The sequence below is a fragment of the Tyto alba genome, unplaced genomic scaffold, assembly GCF_018691265.1.
Source record: "Tyto alba isolate M040663 unplaced genomic scaffold, T.alba_DEE_v4.0 Super-Scaffold_26, whole genome shotgun sequence".
Lineage (NCBI taxonomy): Eukaryota > Metazoa > Chordata > Aves > Strigiformes > Tytonidae > Tyto > Tyto alba.
In genome coordinates this window covers 3,644,976-3,664,322 of record NW_024881300.1, presented here as the reverse complement: position 1 = coordinate 3,664,322, position 19,347 = coordinate 3,644,976, and the positions used below count along the sequence as shown (strand labels likewise).

Genomic DNA, 19,347 nt, shown 5'->3' with positions numbered 1-19,347 from the left:
ACCCTCTTGTGGATTTGTGGTGTGATAACCACCAAGTATTAAAACTTTCATTACAATTCAGAGCTACAGAAAAGTTACTTTTTTTCAGGAAAACTGCAATAGGGAAGTTAAGTGTGAATGGCAAAACTTTGTAGCTAATGATTATTTTTATACCTGAATAAAGCCTGCATCTTTAGTGCAACCATCTCTTGTGCCACATTAAAAAAATCTACCAGTATATACGCAGGCTCTCATACAATATATGAACTGTAATACTATTAGTTCAGTGGTGGCAAGGGATCCTGTTTCTATTAAAATTTGCACCTATGCCTGCAGGCCTAGTCAGGATCAAAGCTGTTATCATTTAGAAAAAAAATTGCCTGTGGTGGCTGCACAGAGTAAATTCCTTCCAAGAGAAAATAGGATTCTTGCTCTGCTTATTAAGATGCTAGTAGCCAGAAGCTCTTCCAACTCAGCACATCATGGCAATGCTTCTGTCAGGTCTGGGAACAAATAGGAGACCGATTGCTGCTACTGGGTAGATGTGTTTTTCTGATAAAAGTGGCTTTCCTCCCCCATATGTATGCTTGCAGTAAATGCCCTGTGTAAGAGGACAGAGATAGAAGGACTTTTTTGGTTTTGCATACATGTATAAGGAGTGGCCAGTATCCCCCTATAAGCAGCTGTTTTCCACGTGATTTACAGATCACACTAGATCTGTAAGTCCAACCTGAAGAATCTACAGAAGTCAAGGAAGACTGATACATACACTAAATACTCCTAATTACACATGACCAAATCTTGCCCCAAGTCACCCAGGTTGGTATCAACGCTGCTAGCTACATTTTGTATGTACCAGAATTTAATGAATGTTGTGACTTAGGTGAAAACATTCAAACCATACATGTGGGAAGAGTTTGCTACAACATAACAGCTTCAGCATGTTTTAAACAAATCCTCAAAGCAGTTTCAGTGCCTGTCTAAATGCATAAGCATAACCAGCAAGCATTAATAATGCTGATCACACTCACAGTGAATTAAAACATGTACAAGGTTTCTTGAGCACATCCATCAGATTCTTTTCCCCTAAGGAATGTACAGGTGCTGAAATATGCTCAGCTTTCCAGTCTTTTTATTTTTTGGGGCAGCAGCAATACAGTTACTGTTCCAGGTATATTGAAATTTAAGATGTTTTCCCTCACGTGAAGATAACATGATTCCTATTAATCACCACAGTTCAACAGTAGAAGCACAGTTCTGCAGATACACTGGCTACTGCATCCAGCCTATGCCCTTCACTTTCACTACACCCACCTCTGAGAATCTCAATAGTCCCAAGTCTCACAATACTGAAAGGGTTTAAAAGGGATACCTCTCAGTCACCATTCCTGGTATCTACCGCATATTTTCAACATATGGAACACTGATGACAAAATACAAATTCCCATCAGTGTGGATTTCTTCCCTTTGGCATTTAGCAAATTTATCTGGTTTATTTTTTCTTAGGAAGTATGATTCAGGCACATACATACACAGTTACCTTTGAGAAAGTTAACACTAGACATTAAAATACTGTAAATTTAGTTGTAGTTTTGCTCTATATTTTATTTTTCAAACATACACATTCTAACATATTGCTGTCTGTTAGTTACGTGTTCCCTTTGGAACACTGTATGCTTCTGTTGGAACCAGAATAATTTCTGCAGCTAAATGCAAAGCACCTTCAGAATCTATTCCTACTGCAGAACCAGAACAGCAGCTCATGCTTTCTGTGTCAGGCCATGAGCAAACACAGGAGGCAGCATCTAAGTTCTTTCTGCTGCATTATCTCCTCCAGGAAAAGAGAAGCTATACAATGCAAGCCTTTATGCATTTAGACTCGCACAACTATCTCCGTGCCTTTTAAAAAAAATATTGTTTCCTTTACAATTGTACAGTTTATGCCCCTAACATGTAACAAACAGATTTGTGCCACCATACTTTGTGGGCTAGGCACAGCGTATCAAAATTAGAAACAATTGTTTAATGAACAGTAACCTATATATTCCAGTGAAGTCTGTAAGAAATGAGAGGCTGCAGTTAAGCATCTTGAAAGTACAGTTTTGAAAAGTGAAGTCCACGGATCTCTGAGAGCTGCAGGGTTTCTGTTCTAGTGAAAAACATTAGTCATGTATTTCATTGCTTCTTCACATATATTAAGCGTGAAGACCTCTGTGGGGAAAATGGTTCCGAAAAATTTAGGAATATTTCAGATGGCTTCCACATCTATAAATATGAACACACTCATAGGAAGTGAAAGAGGAAAAATTCCTACTCACCAGAATTATATATCATAGTGACCAGGAAAGCAAAATATAATAGGCTCCTGCTCCCTCATTGCTTCTTTATGGCATTTCTTTCACTTTGCTGAAGTTGCTGCTCAGAGGAAATAGGAGTAGCTTTGGTAAGCAGTTATCCCTGCAGTTGGCTGACATAATTTAGGACAGGCAGTACATTGATTTTCTATTTCCCTTAATAGGTCATACATACAAAATGGATACACCAATTGATTGTTCATCTAAAGCAGAATTAATTGCAGACACATGGTCACACACTACAATTTCTGCCAACATGATTTGGAATGCAACTAAGAAAACCTCAGTTGTGGATATGTGCTATTGCAGAACAACATACAACTTAGCTAAACTGGCAGATATTATTTAGGCCTCTGATGGAATGAGTATAAGGCTCCATTTTTGATCATATAATGCATATTACGTATCTCCTAAAGATCTGCAATTTTTTTAGATTACAGCTCTCTTTGGTTTTGGTCAGACTACCATCAGTTTGCCACTTCCAATTAACCTGAACACGTACATTTTCTAATTTCCAGTTACACCTTTCCAAACTTTGGTGGCTTTTTGGCAAATGTCTCTTCAGAAACGCAGCATCTCAGACTCCAGCAGGATGTCAGTGCCTCATACTTTAATTCACCGACCATTTCAGCTAAATACTAGCCACAACTTACAGAAGTCTGTGAGCAGCTAAACTGTTTTCTTGTCCCTATTAAGTGTACTAATAGACATATGTAGCTTGACTTGGGATTTTTGCACGCTCTGAAGATTATTTCCCCTTTTACAGTGACAAGAGCAAAGCCTAGAAATAGATGAGCTTAACTCTCTTTTATCTAATGTTAGTGTAAGGTTTAGTGTTTTCATCCACTGATGTGCCATGCAATAACCAGTAAGTCAACTGTTTTGTAGCTCCATAACATTATTCAAAACCCCAAAGTACCAGAGTTTCACATTGAAACTGGTGATAACAAGTATGTGCATATACGTATATAAACCCTGTCAGGAATACCTGTCCTTAAGAAAAGGTTCCTCTCCAGCTCTGCAACTATGTATTTTGAAAACAAAACCAAACAAGTTTAAAGTATATTTCCGAACAGTCAGTTTGCTCTCTGACCACAATAAAAAAAATCCCTCTGCCATACAAAAAAATACTATAGTTTATTATAATTTAGGAACATGAGTAAAGTATTTTACAATAGCTTAAAATCCATAGCAATCTCTCCTGTCTTTGTGTCAAAATTTATAGCATACGTGACAGCACTAGGAAGGTCAGACAGAGTTTCAGATTCAATAACAGAACTGAAAAAATACACAGCTTGCTTGCAGTGGGGATTCCATTCACAGCTTCCCTACAGGAGAGAGTTAAAAGTGAAAGCAGTCAAAACTACGAGAATATTACTAAACAGTAATAATGCAGTAAGAGTTCTTGTTCCCAGTTCAGTACACAATGATCAGGATCCATTGCCATCCATTCCATTACAAGAATACATAACCTGAACTACCATATGCTACAAAAATAGAAAAAATGGATATAGTCAAAGAATAATTTAGATAGAATACCAAAAATACTCCTTTCCCTCAAAACTGTTGCTTTTTTTAAACTGAGAACATTGTATGAATAAATTCTACTTTGAGCTAGCATCATATATAAATTCTGAACATGGTTCCAAATTATGGGAGAATTTGGATCCAATTCAGACTCTCCCATTCTAAGGTCCATCTCCAGCTCACTCCAAAAATATGAAGATAGTTCTACTACTTCTGTCTACCTAGTATTCAAAGAGTGTAACAAAGACCACTACGTAAACCAACTGTGGCCAACAGAGACCCATTTTTCAGCACTGTAATCCTATAGACCTTGACATAAATTAGACTGAAGAAATACCTTTTCATCTGAAATTTGCACCAGTCCTGTACTAACAGAGATATCCGCAGCAAGATGATATTCCATCCACAGAACTGCTCCATGGCTCTTTCCTTTCCTGGGAAGAGGTGAAGGATCAAAACCTGTTACTTTATACAATACTGATAGTTTAAATGCTACACCCATTCGTCACACAGTTTAGGTGAGAGCTGTAAAAGCATGAATAACTTGTTTCCTTCAAAAAAAGTTGAACAGCTGAATGATTTGGTAGCAACTTTTAAACTATTTACAGATACGAAATCTAAAAAAGCCAAGGAAAAGGAGAATATGTCATAACTAAATCTGCTCAGAACCACAGTCATTTAACAGGCACTCGATAACATGGCATAAGTTACATGGCATATTTGGAGTACGTCCTTCAGAGACCCCAGCTTCTACCGTTTCTGAATTTTGAGGAAGTATTTACCACACATACCATCTCACTTCAAGTGTCTGCTCCACAAAGAGCAGAGGTCACGTTAGCATGTAGCCTGCAAATACAACAACTGGTGCAAAGGCACAGAGACCCCACGCAGATGGTTCTGGATTCTGTGAAACCTTGAATTTTGTTTCACAAAGAGAAACATATAATTACAGCAGTATTTTTTTTAGTTACATAAGCTCTAGATAGTGAAAAAAACCCCAACAACTTTCCTCTGTTTTTTAATTCTTAACAGTACTTTGAGTTTGAACAGAATTAAGTACAATCTGTAGTTAGATTATTAGTAAAAATTATCTCAGAAGACGTGACAAATACCAAAATTATCAGAATCATAGTTGAGAGGAAGAACAGCATACACTTTGAAGCTTTTAAAAAGAATAATTTGGAAAGCTACAAAGGAGCTTTTTCTGCAAGAACTCAGCAACAGGGAACAAATGCAAAGATTAAAAACATCCAGACAATGGTTTATTTTCTCTAAACTATTGTTTTAAATCATGGTAACATCTAGAAAAATGTTATTTTTCTAATACAGGCATATTATCTAAGATATTACCCATATTGTTATAGCCTATGGTGAGTAGCCCCAGGAAATTCGTGTCAGAGTAGCTTCTACAACTTTAGGTCACATTATTAAGAACTGTCAAGTATGTTCCTACTAGTTAACTGTAATACACAAAGAGCTTGAGTATGAGGTAAAAAAATGGACGATGACAAGAGTATTTATTGCAGTGAGAAAACTCACCGTAAAAGATTTACAGAACCCTCTGTGCTGAGACTGTGTTGCGGTACAGTCTTTCTGAAGTCAAATGTCAAAACTTCCCGGGGGTCAGAGAGTGACTTGCAAGGATACTCCCACAGAGGGTGAGGTTCTGCTTCCTTGGATTCCCTAAAATTCAGAGAATTCTGAAGAAAGAAAGTAATAAAACTATCTGAAAACAATCCAAAAGCAATCAGTCCTTGTTTTCAAGCAATTATGTGTTCTGAGCCCAGCGTATTTAAGCAATAAAGCTGCAAGAAGACAGGACTGCACTTCTTGGGCACAAGGGAAAATACGTTCTACATGTATGAAGTAATTGCTATGACTATGGTCCTCAGCAGTGAAACAGAAACAGGCACTTTCAAAATACAATGTGTTTAACTTTTATTCTCCCTTGAGATGAATTCTACTCTAGAAATGCCTGTACTCCTCTCCTACACAATGACTATAAAGGCAATCTAAATGGCTCACTCAAATGTGGGTATAGACAGTACCGCTCTAGAAACTGATACAAATAAATCTCACCCTTCATATCTATTTCTTGGAAGTCAAAAAGCCTTTTTCACTTTCAGAAGTACCTGCAAGGGCAAGTAAGGGCAGCAGGATTCATCTGTGAACAACTCCTAGATGATGTGATTTCAAGCTCAGAATAAAATTTTGAGAACAGTATTTTTCTTTCTGAGTAAACAGAATTATTTTCAAAACAGTGCAATGTACTGAAGAGCTTGACAAATGAGAAGAAATACACAACCCCAAACCCCATACCACAGAAGCTACTGTTTTGCAAGAACTAAATAGCCACCATATTTACGAAAAACTAAAACAATGGTGTTCTGTCTAACATACAAGTTTTTCAACAGTCACTAAATACTTGTTTGAGCCAACATGACTTTTGTTCTGGTTTGCTAAAACTTGTACTGAAACTACTTTTAGTCTTCTTACTTTAATCATATCATCCATAGTCTGGACATCGAAACCTTCACAGGTGCCACATGGACTCCGGATTCTCCATAAGTCCTAAAAAATAAAACAGGATTTTGTTTGTCTTTATTAAAGGAAATAGGAAATCTTAAAGTCATTTGAGCTGTAAATTAGACATTAGACAAGCCAGATGAAGACTCTTCACTACCTATACATTCCTAAACCATCAGAACTACTGAAAGAATCAGAAAACAGTGTAATTCTGGGAAAGTATTTTGCAAGTCAGTTAACTCTTTAGCCACTGTTTTCAACACCTCTAAAGAATCTGCCACATTTCCAACCATCTTTATGCATAGCTTACTTTAGAGCAGATACAGATTTGCAAAGATTAAACCCTTACAGCCCCCCCCATTTCCACTACCCAGCAGAGATAAGTGCTCCCAGTTGCATCAAACATTTTACAGCCTATCAGACTGCCATACTTCTCTTCAGCACTCCAAAGATTAGTAAAATCATTTTAGGCACTTCCTACTATGCCTCTCATTGAGTTTAGCAATCCGCTGGACAGACAATGATTCGGTTCCACTTTTGCCTTTTCTTAGATTGCATTAATGGTCTCTTAGTAGAACAAGAACATTCACTAGCTGTGGATATATACATTTTACTACCTGTTCATTGTTGCACTTAGCTACCCCAAGTGTTCCTGCTTTACAAGATGGCAACAGGACTACTATAAATTTAAGTAAATGCTGTTAGAAATTATGCCCGAATACAGCACCAACTAGAGTTATAGATACCTGATAGAACTATCAAATCAGATAGGTAGCATCCTGCTCCCTAAATGCAATTATGGACTAAACAAGTTTATAACTGAAGTAATCTCATCAAATTCTTTCTCCTGGATCCAGCTTTTGCTAATTGCTTAACTGTAAAGACATATCCCTACTCTGACAAGACAGAACAGCCTACAGAACCAGTTCTGCAGAATACCTTACAACACTACGTCAGTTCCTTCTGTCTAACCAAGAACTGGTAAATATAGAGGTTATTTTAAAAAACCCCAAAGATTCTTGATTCTCCACTGAACAAAGAGGAAAATGTGAATTAGAGCAATAGCTTTTGGAATAGCTTAATGGAACTAAACACAAGTTAAATGTTCTACCAAAATACTTGGTATTTGGAATACAGTTATTTGGAATTATCTCTGAACACAACCCTGTACATAAAAGTGAGACACTGAGGTTGAGGTGACACGAATGTTACTCTATATTCTGCTACTAGATTGCTGAATAATCTTAAATCATCACTCTGCATGCTTCAGTTTCCTCATCCAGAACGAGAATAAAGCTTACTTCCTTACAAAATGTTTTGAGTTCTAAGGAAGCAAGTCCTCTGGACAAGGAAGCATGGAATTAAAATTAACTGCTTATTTCAGTCTGATTACTGTTGATTAATCTTAAATAACTGCTTCCTATTGTAAGATTCAGATTTACACTGTTTACTCAGTATATATTTAAATTCCCTACATTTTTGCAGAAAAGTGAAAGGTATGTAAAAACATGCAGCATAGCTGATCAGTTCCAGAGGGAAAAAAGAACATACATATTTTTACAGGCACAAATCAAAGGCGGAAATAAGCAAACAAGGTTAAAGAGCATTCAAATAAGGAAGTTGTTAAAGGAGAGAAGGCTCAGACACAAAACTACACAGTTGGTGAACCAGATAGAGGGAAGAAAAGAGAAATAAAAGGCTTGGCATTTATAACAGATAAACTGAAGGTTCTGTTTATGTGAAAACTCATCAGATTATAGGCATTTTTTAAATTTAGATACATCTATTTTAGTTACACAATTTCAGACGAAAGCTACTGGACAAAAATTTTGCATATTAATTATGAAAGTACTTATTAATTTACTAACTAAGTCCTTAATAACTGCAAAAGTTTATACCTTTATCCAATTTCTGAAAGAAGACTTTTCGAAGTACTTTTAAGATGTGACCCCTATTATGGTCAAATTTAGAACTGCACAGCCTCAACTAGTTAAAAAAAAGAACAGGCAATTATGAATCCTGCCTACAGTCTTATATTAATAAAGCACCATTTTTAAACCTGTTATTTTGCAGAATATCTAATTTTATAACTAACCACAATTCTCAGCTGCTTCAACAATACCTCTTTAACCCAAAGAAATATTTTAAAACATTCATCCCTTTCACTTAAAATGGTGAAGTTAATTTTCTGACAATAGATGGTTGAAATAGCAAAACTCATCTTCAAGATGTCAAATACTCTTTTCTCAGGTGGTAAGTGCAAAACATACAGAAGTGGACAGCATTAAGAGGAGATAGACATGTTGTTAAAAAGTCTTGGAAGAGTACTCAATTTTAAGTGGATTTGTGTAAATATCAAATGCATAGTTCCAAACAACCTCACCTGAAACTCCACAATCATCATGTGCAAAGAAGCAGACTGAGGTAGGACAGTGGCGTTGCTGGTAAGGTGACTGGTCACAGCCGTCCTAGCATACCAGAAATACAAGTTGTGCCATGGTAACAAACTTGTAGTAAAAAACGGCTCTCCCACAAGAACAGAAATCTTGACAAAGAAAGGAGAAGATAAAAAGCATTATAATAAAGAACACCAACTCAATAACACAGGCAGTTTATATCTTCAATAGCTGACAATGCAATATAGCAAGTGAAATCATCTAGATAAAAAATTATACTTTTCCTTAAAGATTTATCTACTGCATATACTGCACAACAATCTTTCTGTGGTTTTAGTTAACAGATTTTAAAATTAATTTTCCTGCAACAAAGTTTGAGAGAAAACACTGCAGTTTTAGATTGGAAGGCTTTGTAGTAAGAGTCATAAAATTTTGAAATTTTTAATTTAGGGATGTTAGTACTTTCAAATAGACTGCAATCTTCTGAGTGCCTTGAAAGTGCTACAGCCTAGTAGAACATATGCAGTTAAACCAGTTTAACTGCCCCTAGAACTGGTGTAGATTATGCAAGAAGGGGAGGTCATACCTTTTCAAAAACAAAGCAAAAACTCTCCCATAGCCTTTAGACTAAGCTTCATTTAGTTTTGGTGGGACAAGGTCTGAACCATCAACTCACAACATTTTATATGGGATATAATGAGATTCACTGTGGTTACAGCAGCACAGTAGGAAAGCAAGATTCATTTTCAACTTCTGCTCCCCACCACACTGCTGAAATTCAGTAGTGAACAACTGTAACATACCTTTTTATCTTCCACATGAGAAGGGGTCAGCAACTCAGGACGTGCTTCTATTATTTTAATTTTATCTTCAAGATGATTTGCTTTAAAAAACTACAAAAAAAAAGTAGCATACTGTCTTTATCAAAAGCTACAGCTGAGATTCAAATCCACACCAAAATAATAATTTTATTTAAAATAAATCAAAAAGAAATCAGTAGCCAAAGGAAATTTTTTAAAAATTGCCTACTATAACTCATCAGGATGACACAAGTCTATTCTTGAAGGGTGCATGCACTTAGAGCCAACATGTCACACCTAGTGAAATAAAGCACATGCCCCACATATTTCTTCAATTAAGTATATAAAAAGGCAGATAACACAAAAGTTGCCTCACCTTCAATCATTTGTACTTTGAAGCACACAGGAAGGACAGTCAAGAAAGATAAAAATTACTTCAGCTATGAACACCAGGCATATTTGGCTTCTGTTTGAGACCAGGTTTGCATCCCAATTTGCCTACCATTCATATTTTTGTACTCCTAAGCCACAGGCTGAGATAGACATCTTTCAAATATATAGTGCCAACTAAACAGACACAGCTGAACGATGACTTCAGGAAGCTGCTTCCAGTCACTTCTTAGACTGTAGCTGCCTCTCCTGAACAGCCTCCACTCCACTGGCAGGGCCTTCTGTGCTCCACCCCAAGGAAGCAGCTGAAACATCACTTGCAGTTAAGACCCACTACCTCCTGTCTCCTAAGAGCCAAAGAGCAGAGCAGCATTCCCAACCTGTCTTAGCTGGAAGACAGAACTGCTAGATGCCACTTTACAGGTCAGACTGGTGCAAGCTATAGGATGCTCTCCCATCACACTAATCCTCAGAAACAAGCAGCTTGGTGTTTATCTGAAATGAGGGCAGCAGAGCAGCAGCTCAAGCATACCAGCCAGCAGGCATCAAGCACTAGCAGTGATAATTCCCTCTGCTCAGCTCAACCTCCCCAGCTGCCTATTCAGCTTGTGGCTAAAGCTAGGAGATTGGATGTACCTCCAACGGGATGGATTCCTCATGGTATTTACATACAGCCCTGTCCTCCTAGTATTTGCATACAGACCTGTACAACTACTTGGAAAAAATCATAATTCCTTCCTTCAGCATATCCCATCTCCCAGTCTTGTCAAACTGTATGATCAAATACATTCATTAAACTGATTTAACTTCCAAGCAACTGATGCAAGGACAATGAAAAGCATCAGCTCTGGCCTTAGAAATGCCATGAGTTCATTTACTGCTTTAACTGAAATACTGAATACTCACTTTAACTGAAAACTGAATACTCACTTTTTTCATGACAGAACAGGACACAGCAGAGTTTTCTAATGTAAATACCTAAAGAAAATAAGCAACAGTTAGTCAGTTAGCTTTGTAATTTTCAATTAAAAGAATATGTAAACAAACAATGAAGCAACTATTTTGATGTCCTAGTGAACATAGCTCCTAAGAACCATGCATCTATTCCACAGCCCACTGTCATGTACCTTTTTAACAACAAAAACACCCCCAGTAACTACACACTAAATAATGCTGTTTTCACAGCCATACAAGAAAAAAACAGAACGCAAATATTTATTTTCCATTTTTAAGATGCACATAGCATATTAAGATTTGCTCTAGGCATATATATATACTCCTGAACAAATGCAAGCATATTGCCTGTGTGCTGAATCAAACTCCATTAGTGCTTGCTCCTTGTAAGCGTTGTTTAATATGATCTGACTGCATCAGCTGGAAAGAGCTCAGATGTACAATGCAGCACACCAGCCTTCTTAAGAAAAAAAATAGGTTTTATTCAGATGTGGTGAATACTTAGGCAATATGCTGCTACAGGGCTAGGAAAATATTAAGGCAATCTCTTTGTCTGCCCTATTAATTTCTTCTCTCCTGGTCATCTGTGACTAGACACTACTAAAGGCAAAAATACAGGGGCCATGGATCACTGGTTTAATTCAGCATGTTTATTTCTATGTATTTCCTAGCATCTTCCTCAGGATTATATTGCATTACACATTCCCAGATATTCAGTCCAACTATAACAGATTTTAGTTTGAAGAGCCCCATGAGAAAACACATCAAGTATGGTATACACACAAGTGAGACAGCCAGGCAGCTCTCAGCTCTCATTTACACACAGACTCAGTATTCTTATTGCTTCCTATCTTGCTGTTACAGACCTTTCATTTTAGACTAGATAATAAACATAATTATGGAATTGGAAACATAAAAGAAGAAAAAAAATTGCCAAACATTTAAGTTGGTAGAAGCAGTATTTGCAAAAACACCAAGATACAAGATGGCAAACAGCAATCAGTGGGGAATGAGGAACACCACTTTCATTCAAGGTTACATATTGGTAAACATCAAAACTGGTAATTATTATCTCCCTAGACTTCAGCTTGATCAGAGATTAATTTAACCTCCACTTCAACACAGCGGGAGCCTCCTTCTCACTTGTCATTGAAGAGGCATTGGAAATAACTAAATAACAGGCTAGAAATTCTGAACTAGATGAGAGAACTAAAAATATCAAGATAAACCACAAAGATCAGAAAAAAAGGAAGAATCACTGTACCTGCTTTGCTCCAAGATAGTGAGCCAGCACCGGCAGCAGACTGCCATCACTGATACAGAGGCAAACACTATCTTTTTTCAGAACCTACAGAAATTAAATAGTCACTGTTATTCTTATTCCAGATGAAAAAGTTTTTGAATTCTACACATTTTAATGGCGTTTTTTCCCCACTTCATACTCTTCCATGTCAAATAAGGACTGGGAGAGAAAGTGATTAATATAACCACTTCAAGCAGAACAGAACAGCGTAAGAATGGTTATGTAATCCCCTTGTTTTAGGTCAGAAAAAAATTGCACAAAAATGTATTGAGGTCTTTATTCAACTAACAATACTCTTTCTAACAAATACACAGAGCTGCTACAAAATCCTATGCAAAAACGGCTGCTTACAATTTACAAAAAGTAATACCAAAGTTTTCATGACAACTTATATCTGCCAATGTAAATAAAATATAATTTATGAGTAAAGACCTTTAGCAAGGGAGAAACAAACTCCACAAAACATTACTGCAAGTAATACAATACACGCATCTATCACAGAAGCCAAAAAACCTACTGGCAACACGCACTCACTTTCATCAAAGCCTTGATGTATTGGCGTGTTCGGTTCTGATCATTTAACTCCCCAAAGCGCGGTCTGTTCCAAAGAAGATGAGCCTGACATCTACAAACAGGACTCTCAACACGAACATCTGATTTATTCTCCTCTTCTCCTCTGCAAAAAAATTTCAATGACATATTAACTACAGCATCAGTAACATGTTTTTGCAAACATGTCCATTTACACGTTTTAGCTAGTATGCACATTAATGCATTTGGACTCCACTGCTACTTGTTCAAATTTACTAGTTCTGCAAGGACTGTTTTTTATCTTTGCATTTCCAAATTAAAGGAAGGGCTAATTTTCACCTTTTATATATATAAAAAAAAAAAAAACAAAACCCAACAAAACAAAACCAAGAGCCGCACAAACATTCCCACTGACTGCGACGGTTAGGTGTTTTAGGCTTTGGCCTTTTAGAAAAAAGTTACTCATTTGGATTCCTAAGTAAAAAAGGCACATAAAATTCAAGCATTGACTTTTAAAGCTGGCATTGATTTTTAAAAATGTTGGCTGATATTGTCATTGCAACCAACATGATTAAGCTCCTTTTAATTTGAGCACAAGGCATTAATCTCAAAGACAGTGCTGACTACGAAAATAGAAAATTAAAAAAAAAGACATGGAATGGCAATTATATCACTCCTTTACCTATATGCCAGCTTAGCTGAGATATGTTTTAAGATTTTCAGGAACCTACCATGAGTGATTTTTGTTTCTTTGTCACAGAACACCACCAGGTATAAGGCAGGAGCCTGCAGTCCAAACCTTGACTGTGTTTTTATGTATCACTTGTTTTTTTCACCTGTGCATTGCCTATGAAGTGGCTTTTAATAATTTTTCCAGTCCTTAGGTTCTTATCTTGCTCTTCTACAAAATACCTGCTCTAAGAACAGCAAATACTTGAGCTTGGAATAAAATACCACCCTTTGTCTCACAGATGTATTGTTACCTGGCTTTCTGCAGCTTATACCACAGGGCATACTCATCACGGCAGGCAGTCAGGTACACCTTCTCACCCTGGAGAACCAGCTCCTCATTTGGAAGAAAATACACACACTGCATCCAGTGATCTCTCCACTGAAAAGGGTTGATAAACAAAACCTTAGGAATTAACTCATAAATAGTAAATGGAAAGTAAACAAATAGCAGGAAATCAATTAGTAAGAATAGGCATAACTCTGAAGCACTGATGTATGACTAGTTAAAAGAATCTTGTTCATGTTAGCAAGGCTGAATAAGGACTAATAACGTATATTGAATAAAATACTTCTACAGATTTTTTACAACAGAATAAACCCAAGACCACTGGCTTGCTGACTAGCTAAGTGTGTATTTTATCAAATGAAAACCAAATCCAAAATACACTTTGCATTTATTAATGCAGTTTTGCCTCTATAGTTCACTTATGTTAGAAACCTGTATTGAAAGGCTGACAGTGACCAGTGGTTGGAGCCTCATGTATGAAACGAGGTCACTTAGCGTCACTCGGGTATGACAGCACAACTACTTTGTGTTTCAAAAAGCTACTTACTGCACTGCAAATACTTCAAGCTGATCGCTCATTCCAAGCTGACCAAATGCCCTGAAGCATGATGGTTTCAAATTTTAGTCTCAAACACAGTAAGTGCAAACAATCATTCTGTAGCCTCCTTTTAACTAAGTTGATCCTACTAGTAAATACATTCATAGAAAAACACATTAATCTGATTTAGTAGTGATCTCCTGTTCCTCTAAATATCCAGTATTGACCCAGCATTTTCCCACACCAGCCTTTTTTATGGGAGTATAAATATATTACCATGAACTTAACACTTATTTGGAAATTTAATAGAAGAACTACATGGAAGCAAACCACAGACTAATATTTTGATCAGGGATAGAGACTAGTTAAATAAAATAATTAAAATAAAAATAATCTAGAAGACAGCTTCAGTTTTTCAACTTTAAAGCTTAAATGTAAGTCTTACAATAAAGAAAACCTACAACAGGAACATACTAAAGTTAACATTTCTATGACGTGCTTCTTTAGCATCTTCCAATAGACAAAACACTAGCAAAGTTCTTATACAGTTTAAGGGACAGCTGCTTACAACACCCATTACGGCCTTTACTCAAAATAATTACTGGTAGTCTTCCGATGACAGTATCTGAAGGCTCAGTGTTTTACCTGGAAAGCAGAAGTGGAGTTTACCCAGTATGGAGCCATTGTACAATTTATCGTCCCAGAAGGGTCCATGTCAATGTCCCACCAGGAAAGCACGATTTGTGCCTTGCCAGATTTCACAGGCTCCAGCTGCAGTCTGTAGTAGGTAGAAGCACTCCTCACTGGCTTACTGAAATCCACACTGCAGAGAAGCATCAAAATTATAAAAAAAAAAAAATTCAGCATTCTTCAGAAATTCTCACATAAGCTGGATACACAACCTATATAAAAGGCATAGCAGGAAAATTTAGTTTAACAAAACAATGCCTATACCTGAACATTGTCAACACATCACTAAGGATAGTGAAGTCACTTGAAGGCATCTGGTTCAGCTGGATGTCACAAACAGAAGGAACACCTGGACAGTTCTCCATTTCTGAAGGGGACACAATAATTTTTTCACCATCCTCTGCTTCAACACGAACAGGAAACAGTTTGTTCCAGGACCACATTCTTTTGGATTCCGCTAACTGGACATACACTGTTGCCCTATGAGGCACTGCCTCACATCCTTCCTGAGTGTTCAAAACAAAGGGTAAATGCACTCAACAAATCTGATTTAACATGCATGAGAATTAAATCAATCGAAATGTGAAACAATTTAAAGAAAAATTGGACTAGCTTTGAAATCTTAAACACAAATTATTTCAGAGACTTCTGTAACATCAGAGCACTTTCACTTTCTCTCTGTGAAATATGATACACATATCTATCCCTCTTCAGTGTAGTTCAGCAAGGCCAGATTACTTTCTTAACCAGGCAACAGTATCGTTTTACTAGCCTCAGTTAAACACATACTTCCATTCTCGTTCTGAGATGAGAGATCAATCTTGAGCTTCTCAAGTCAGGTAACTACTCAGCTATCAAAACTGAGTTTGTGATTACAATGAGTGAATAATTATGGCTCAAATATTTATGCAGTAACAACTCTGTACCCATGTTTAAAGAATACAAAACATACAAGTTGTTCTAAAAAAGCACCGTGAACTAAGAGCTAACTGTGAAGTCAAAGAACAATGCTTTTACAAAAAAGACTAATTACAATTTAGTTATATGTGGAGATCAGTAAAAAAATTTTGGAGTGCTATTGTCTTTACACGTAAAACTGATGAAATGAAACTTAGAAACCTAAATAAAGTTTTGCCATCCACATTTTAATTAAAGGGAAATATTAGAAGGGATAAAAGAAAAAGCCCTAAAATTTTATCTATAGATTAATATTCAGTGGGTATTTTGACACATACTTTGATTACAGTGTTTAAAATATTTTCACAGGCAGAAAACATGCAGAGGAGAAAGCTCCTTAATAAAAAAAAATATCAATGCCTGGGAGGTGAAGCCCATTAAATATAAGTGGAGATAAAAAAAAAATTATTAAAAGGTCTTGGGACCTATTTGCCATTGGAACAAACTACTAAGGAAAGTTCCAAATCAGAACTGGATGCCTTTCTAAAATGCATTTGTTAACGAGCAAGTTACTGATTTTAATACAAAGCAACTAAGTGTGATTTCAGAGCCTGTGATTTACAATATGTACTCCAATAGCATTATTCTAGAAATGAATCTAGTATATTATTCACTGAATAAGAAATTAGCACAGCTGGTGGTGTATTTACAAAGGACACAGAAATCAAATCAATCAATCAACTTCTATCTTACTCCAAAAAAGACAAGTTTCTCTAGGGATAAATCTGACACACTAACAATTTCTGGTTTCTTACCTGTACAAGGTATTTGTGTGCATGCTCATAGGTTGGTAAAGCTCCTTCTCCTATCAGCTCTGTATCAAATAATTCTGTTACCAGGATGTTTGCACGACACTGCATATCTCCATCTAAAGACACAATTTAATACTGTAAAATTAAGATCTTACATAAGTCTTTTGAAGAAGATGCTACACTGAAAACACAAGTAATTAAAAAACTTATTCCTGTTGGAGAACCTTCTGAAGACTGCAAATTGTTTTCTTTTAGAAGTTTACTTTTACTATGAAATACAAACAACTACTGAAATACTATTACAACACTTCCTTTTGAAGGAAATTTCCAATGCTGCTTTCTAGGGAGTAAAGGATTTGCTTGGTTTAATTAAAAACATTCAGAAAGTAAGAAAAATACATATTCTCTCATGGTTTTGAGATACTTGCCAATTTTTAAACCCTAGCCTATTTTTCTTACCTGGGCCAACTGTGACTTCAGTGGAGTGCTTGTTGATTACCTTGATCTTGTCACGAAAACCATTTTTCTCCACTATTTTCACAGCAGCATTAGCCATGGGCTTGAAAACCTGTAAATAGCAAGACTCTAACAAGTAAGCTAACACTAACTTTTAAAAATGAAAGGACACCAACACCAAATGCAGTATATTTAGTCCTGCCAAAATTTTAACGTCTTCTGTATCTTCTCCTGTTTGAAGTCTATTACCATGAAACAAGACAGCAAGCCTCACTTCAAAGGTTCATAGAGCTCCAATGTCAGTTACAAAATATCAGCTGTCTCCAAAAGCTACTGAATTTAACTTTTGAAAGACAAAAATACATGTTAAGAATATTTTAGCAGTTACATTAAACAAACTTGTTATTTTCAGAAATAAAGATATATATGCATCAAAAGAGGCCTCCAGAGACTTTTATGTGCTCAAGATATAAAACAAATGAATATATAAAGGAACCCAAAACAACTAGCACTGAAATGATCACTTAAGTACATCAAAAATCTGCTTTTATTAATAGCATAACTGTGACAAGAATTTTTATTTCATTTAGAACAAAGAGAAGAACAGAGAAAGTATGTAACTTGAAAATAGGATGAAGAAGAATGTGTTGAAAGGGCTTAACATTCACATCCAAACTCAAAAACGTTAAACATTCTACTCGGCCACACAACCTGACTACTTAAGAAATTTGTCACCACTTTGGAACCTAGCCCAAGTTCCAGAACTGGAATAATGTACTCCTATTAGAACACCTATACCAGTAGCTCTCAGACTTTTCATATTAGCCTCTTATTTTCCATCATGTGCTTCCTTTCCTCCCAAAAGTGGGCGATCCTCCTCTGCCAGAAAGGTCAACAAGCTACTAAGCAGAAGACAAAAGACCCCTACTACCACATCACTTTTGATACTGTCTCTTCCATATGACTGGCTGTGAACAGATTTATTCTGGAGGTTATTGCTTCCTGTGCATACAGGAAAGATGACAGTCCCTGAAAAATGATCATAGAATAAAATCCTAGATTAAGAAAAGTAGATTTTTACTTGAATAAAAATCACAGCACACCCTTTCAACTATGACCTACAGACAAGTGAATCTTCTCTTTGTTTCTTCAAATGTGCAAAACAAAAAATTAAATTGGCCAAAACGTTCCTGTTATCCTTAATATAAATAACGACTGCTAATGACCATCAGGATGTTTCTTAACTGCCAATAAAAAAGATGTTCTATCTAATCACAAAGAGATGGAAAAATAAGTTTATGAGACATTCTTTTTATTAAGATGGGGTACATTTTATGATTAAGTGGGTCTGAGACCCCATCTCCATGAGCTGAAACTTCAGAAGATCAGCAATATAGTTTGAGAACACATACCTTTTTCAAAAGCATTGAAGTTTTCCATATTACACTTGAATTTTGATATGTAAAGAAGACAGAAGACTATAAAACTTGACTTAGTAGTGTTAATCTGTACATTTACAGAAGCTATCCCAAGAATGAAAAATGTATTATGTCTTTTCAACCATATCCTTGTAAGATCTAAGTCTTCTTCACACACATAAAAGCATCAAACTTGCATTTCAGAAACCACAGTACAAAATGGCAAATGCATCCACAGCACTGATCACCCAGGCACAATTGCATTAAAGCTCTACAAAGAGGTTATGGGCATGCATGCAAAAGGACATGCAACCAGTAGCAAATGCTTACCTCAACTGCATAGCAGAAATCTGCACCCGCTGAAGCTGCCATCATAGACAGGAGTCCTGTGCCAGTCCCTATATCTAGAACAATTGCTTTCTCACCTCTTTCTTTTACTCTGTTCACTGCAGCACGAATACCTTGGTAGTACTTTGTGTTCTGTGGAGACGGGAAAAAAAAAAAGGAAAAAAAAAAAAAAGAGATCAGCAACCTCTTATCCATTTATACTTATATCTTTCATGGAAAATCTTACATTCTCGGACTATGAGTTTATAATTAGATAAAAGCCTACAGACATTCTTATGCTATATTCATACCCAAGCCGTTTTCAGCAAAAGGAAGTGTTTTTGGAGGAATCAGTCCATTTAAAGCACAACAATTTTTATCACACTCTTCACTTATCATTGCTCAGTCTGCTATTTACAGTGCATGCATAA

At 36.4% G+C, this 19,347-nt stretch overlaps 1 protein-coding gene across 4 annotated transcripts in view; it reads right to left on the bottom strand.

Annotated features, from left to right (window-relative positions):
• Window positions 1-19,347, bottom strand: part of PRMT7 (protein arginine methyltransferase 7) — a 59,088-nt gene that overhangs the window by 37,227 nt on the left and 2,514 nt on the right. For 2 of the 4 annotated variants that reach the window (XM_042797365.1, XM_042797366.1), the window contains exons 4-18: window positions 18,920-19,069; window positions 17,175-17,283; window positions 16,719-16,831; window positions 15,271-15,512; window positions 14,962-15,139; window positions 13,744-13,871; window positions 12,764-12,905; window positions 12,191-12,274; window positions 10,903-10,950; window positions 9,586-9,675; window positions 8,770-8,931; window positions 6,357-6,431; window positions 5,400-5,560; window positions 4,198-4,294; window positions 2,298-3,661 (exon numbers count right to left, since the gene is read on the bottom strand). In XM_042797365.1, coding sequence (XP_042653299.1) covers window positions 3,503-3,661; window positions 4,198-4,294; window positions 5,400-5,560; window positions 6,357-6,431; window positions 8,770-8,931; window positions 9,586-9,675; window positions 10,903-10,950; window positions 12,191-12,274; window positions 12,764-12,905; window positions 13,744-13,871; window positions 14,962-15,139; window positions 15,271-15,512; window positions 16,719-16,831; window positions 17,175-17,283; window positions 18,920-19,069 — 1,938 coding nt within the window. In that variant the 3' untranslated portion in view covers window positions 2,298-3,502. Of the gene's footprint in view, window positions 1-2,297; window positions 3,662-4,197; window positions 4,295-5,399; window positions 5,561-5,599; window positions 5,993-6,356; window positions 6,432-8,769; window positions 8,932-9,585; window positions 9,676-10,902; window positions 10,951-12,190; window positions 12,275-12,763; window positions 12,906-13,743; window positions 13,872-14,961; window positions 15,140-15,270; window positions 15,513-16,718; window positions 16,832-17,174; window positions 17,284-18,919; window positions 19,070-19,347 lie in introns of those variants that run through there. The other 2 variants (XM_042797367.1, XM_032998456.2) reach the window with 2 other exon arrangements.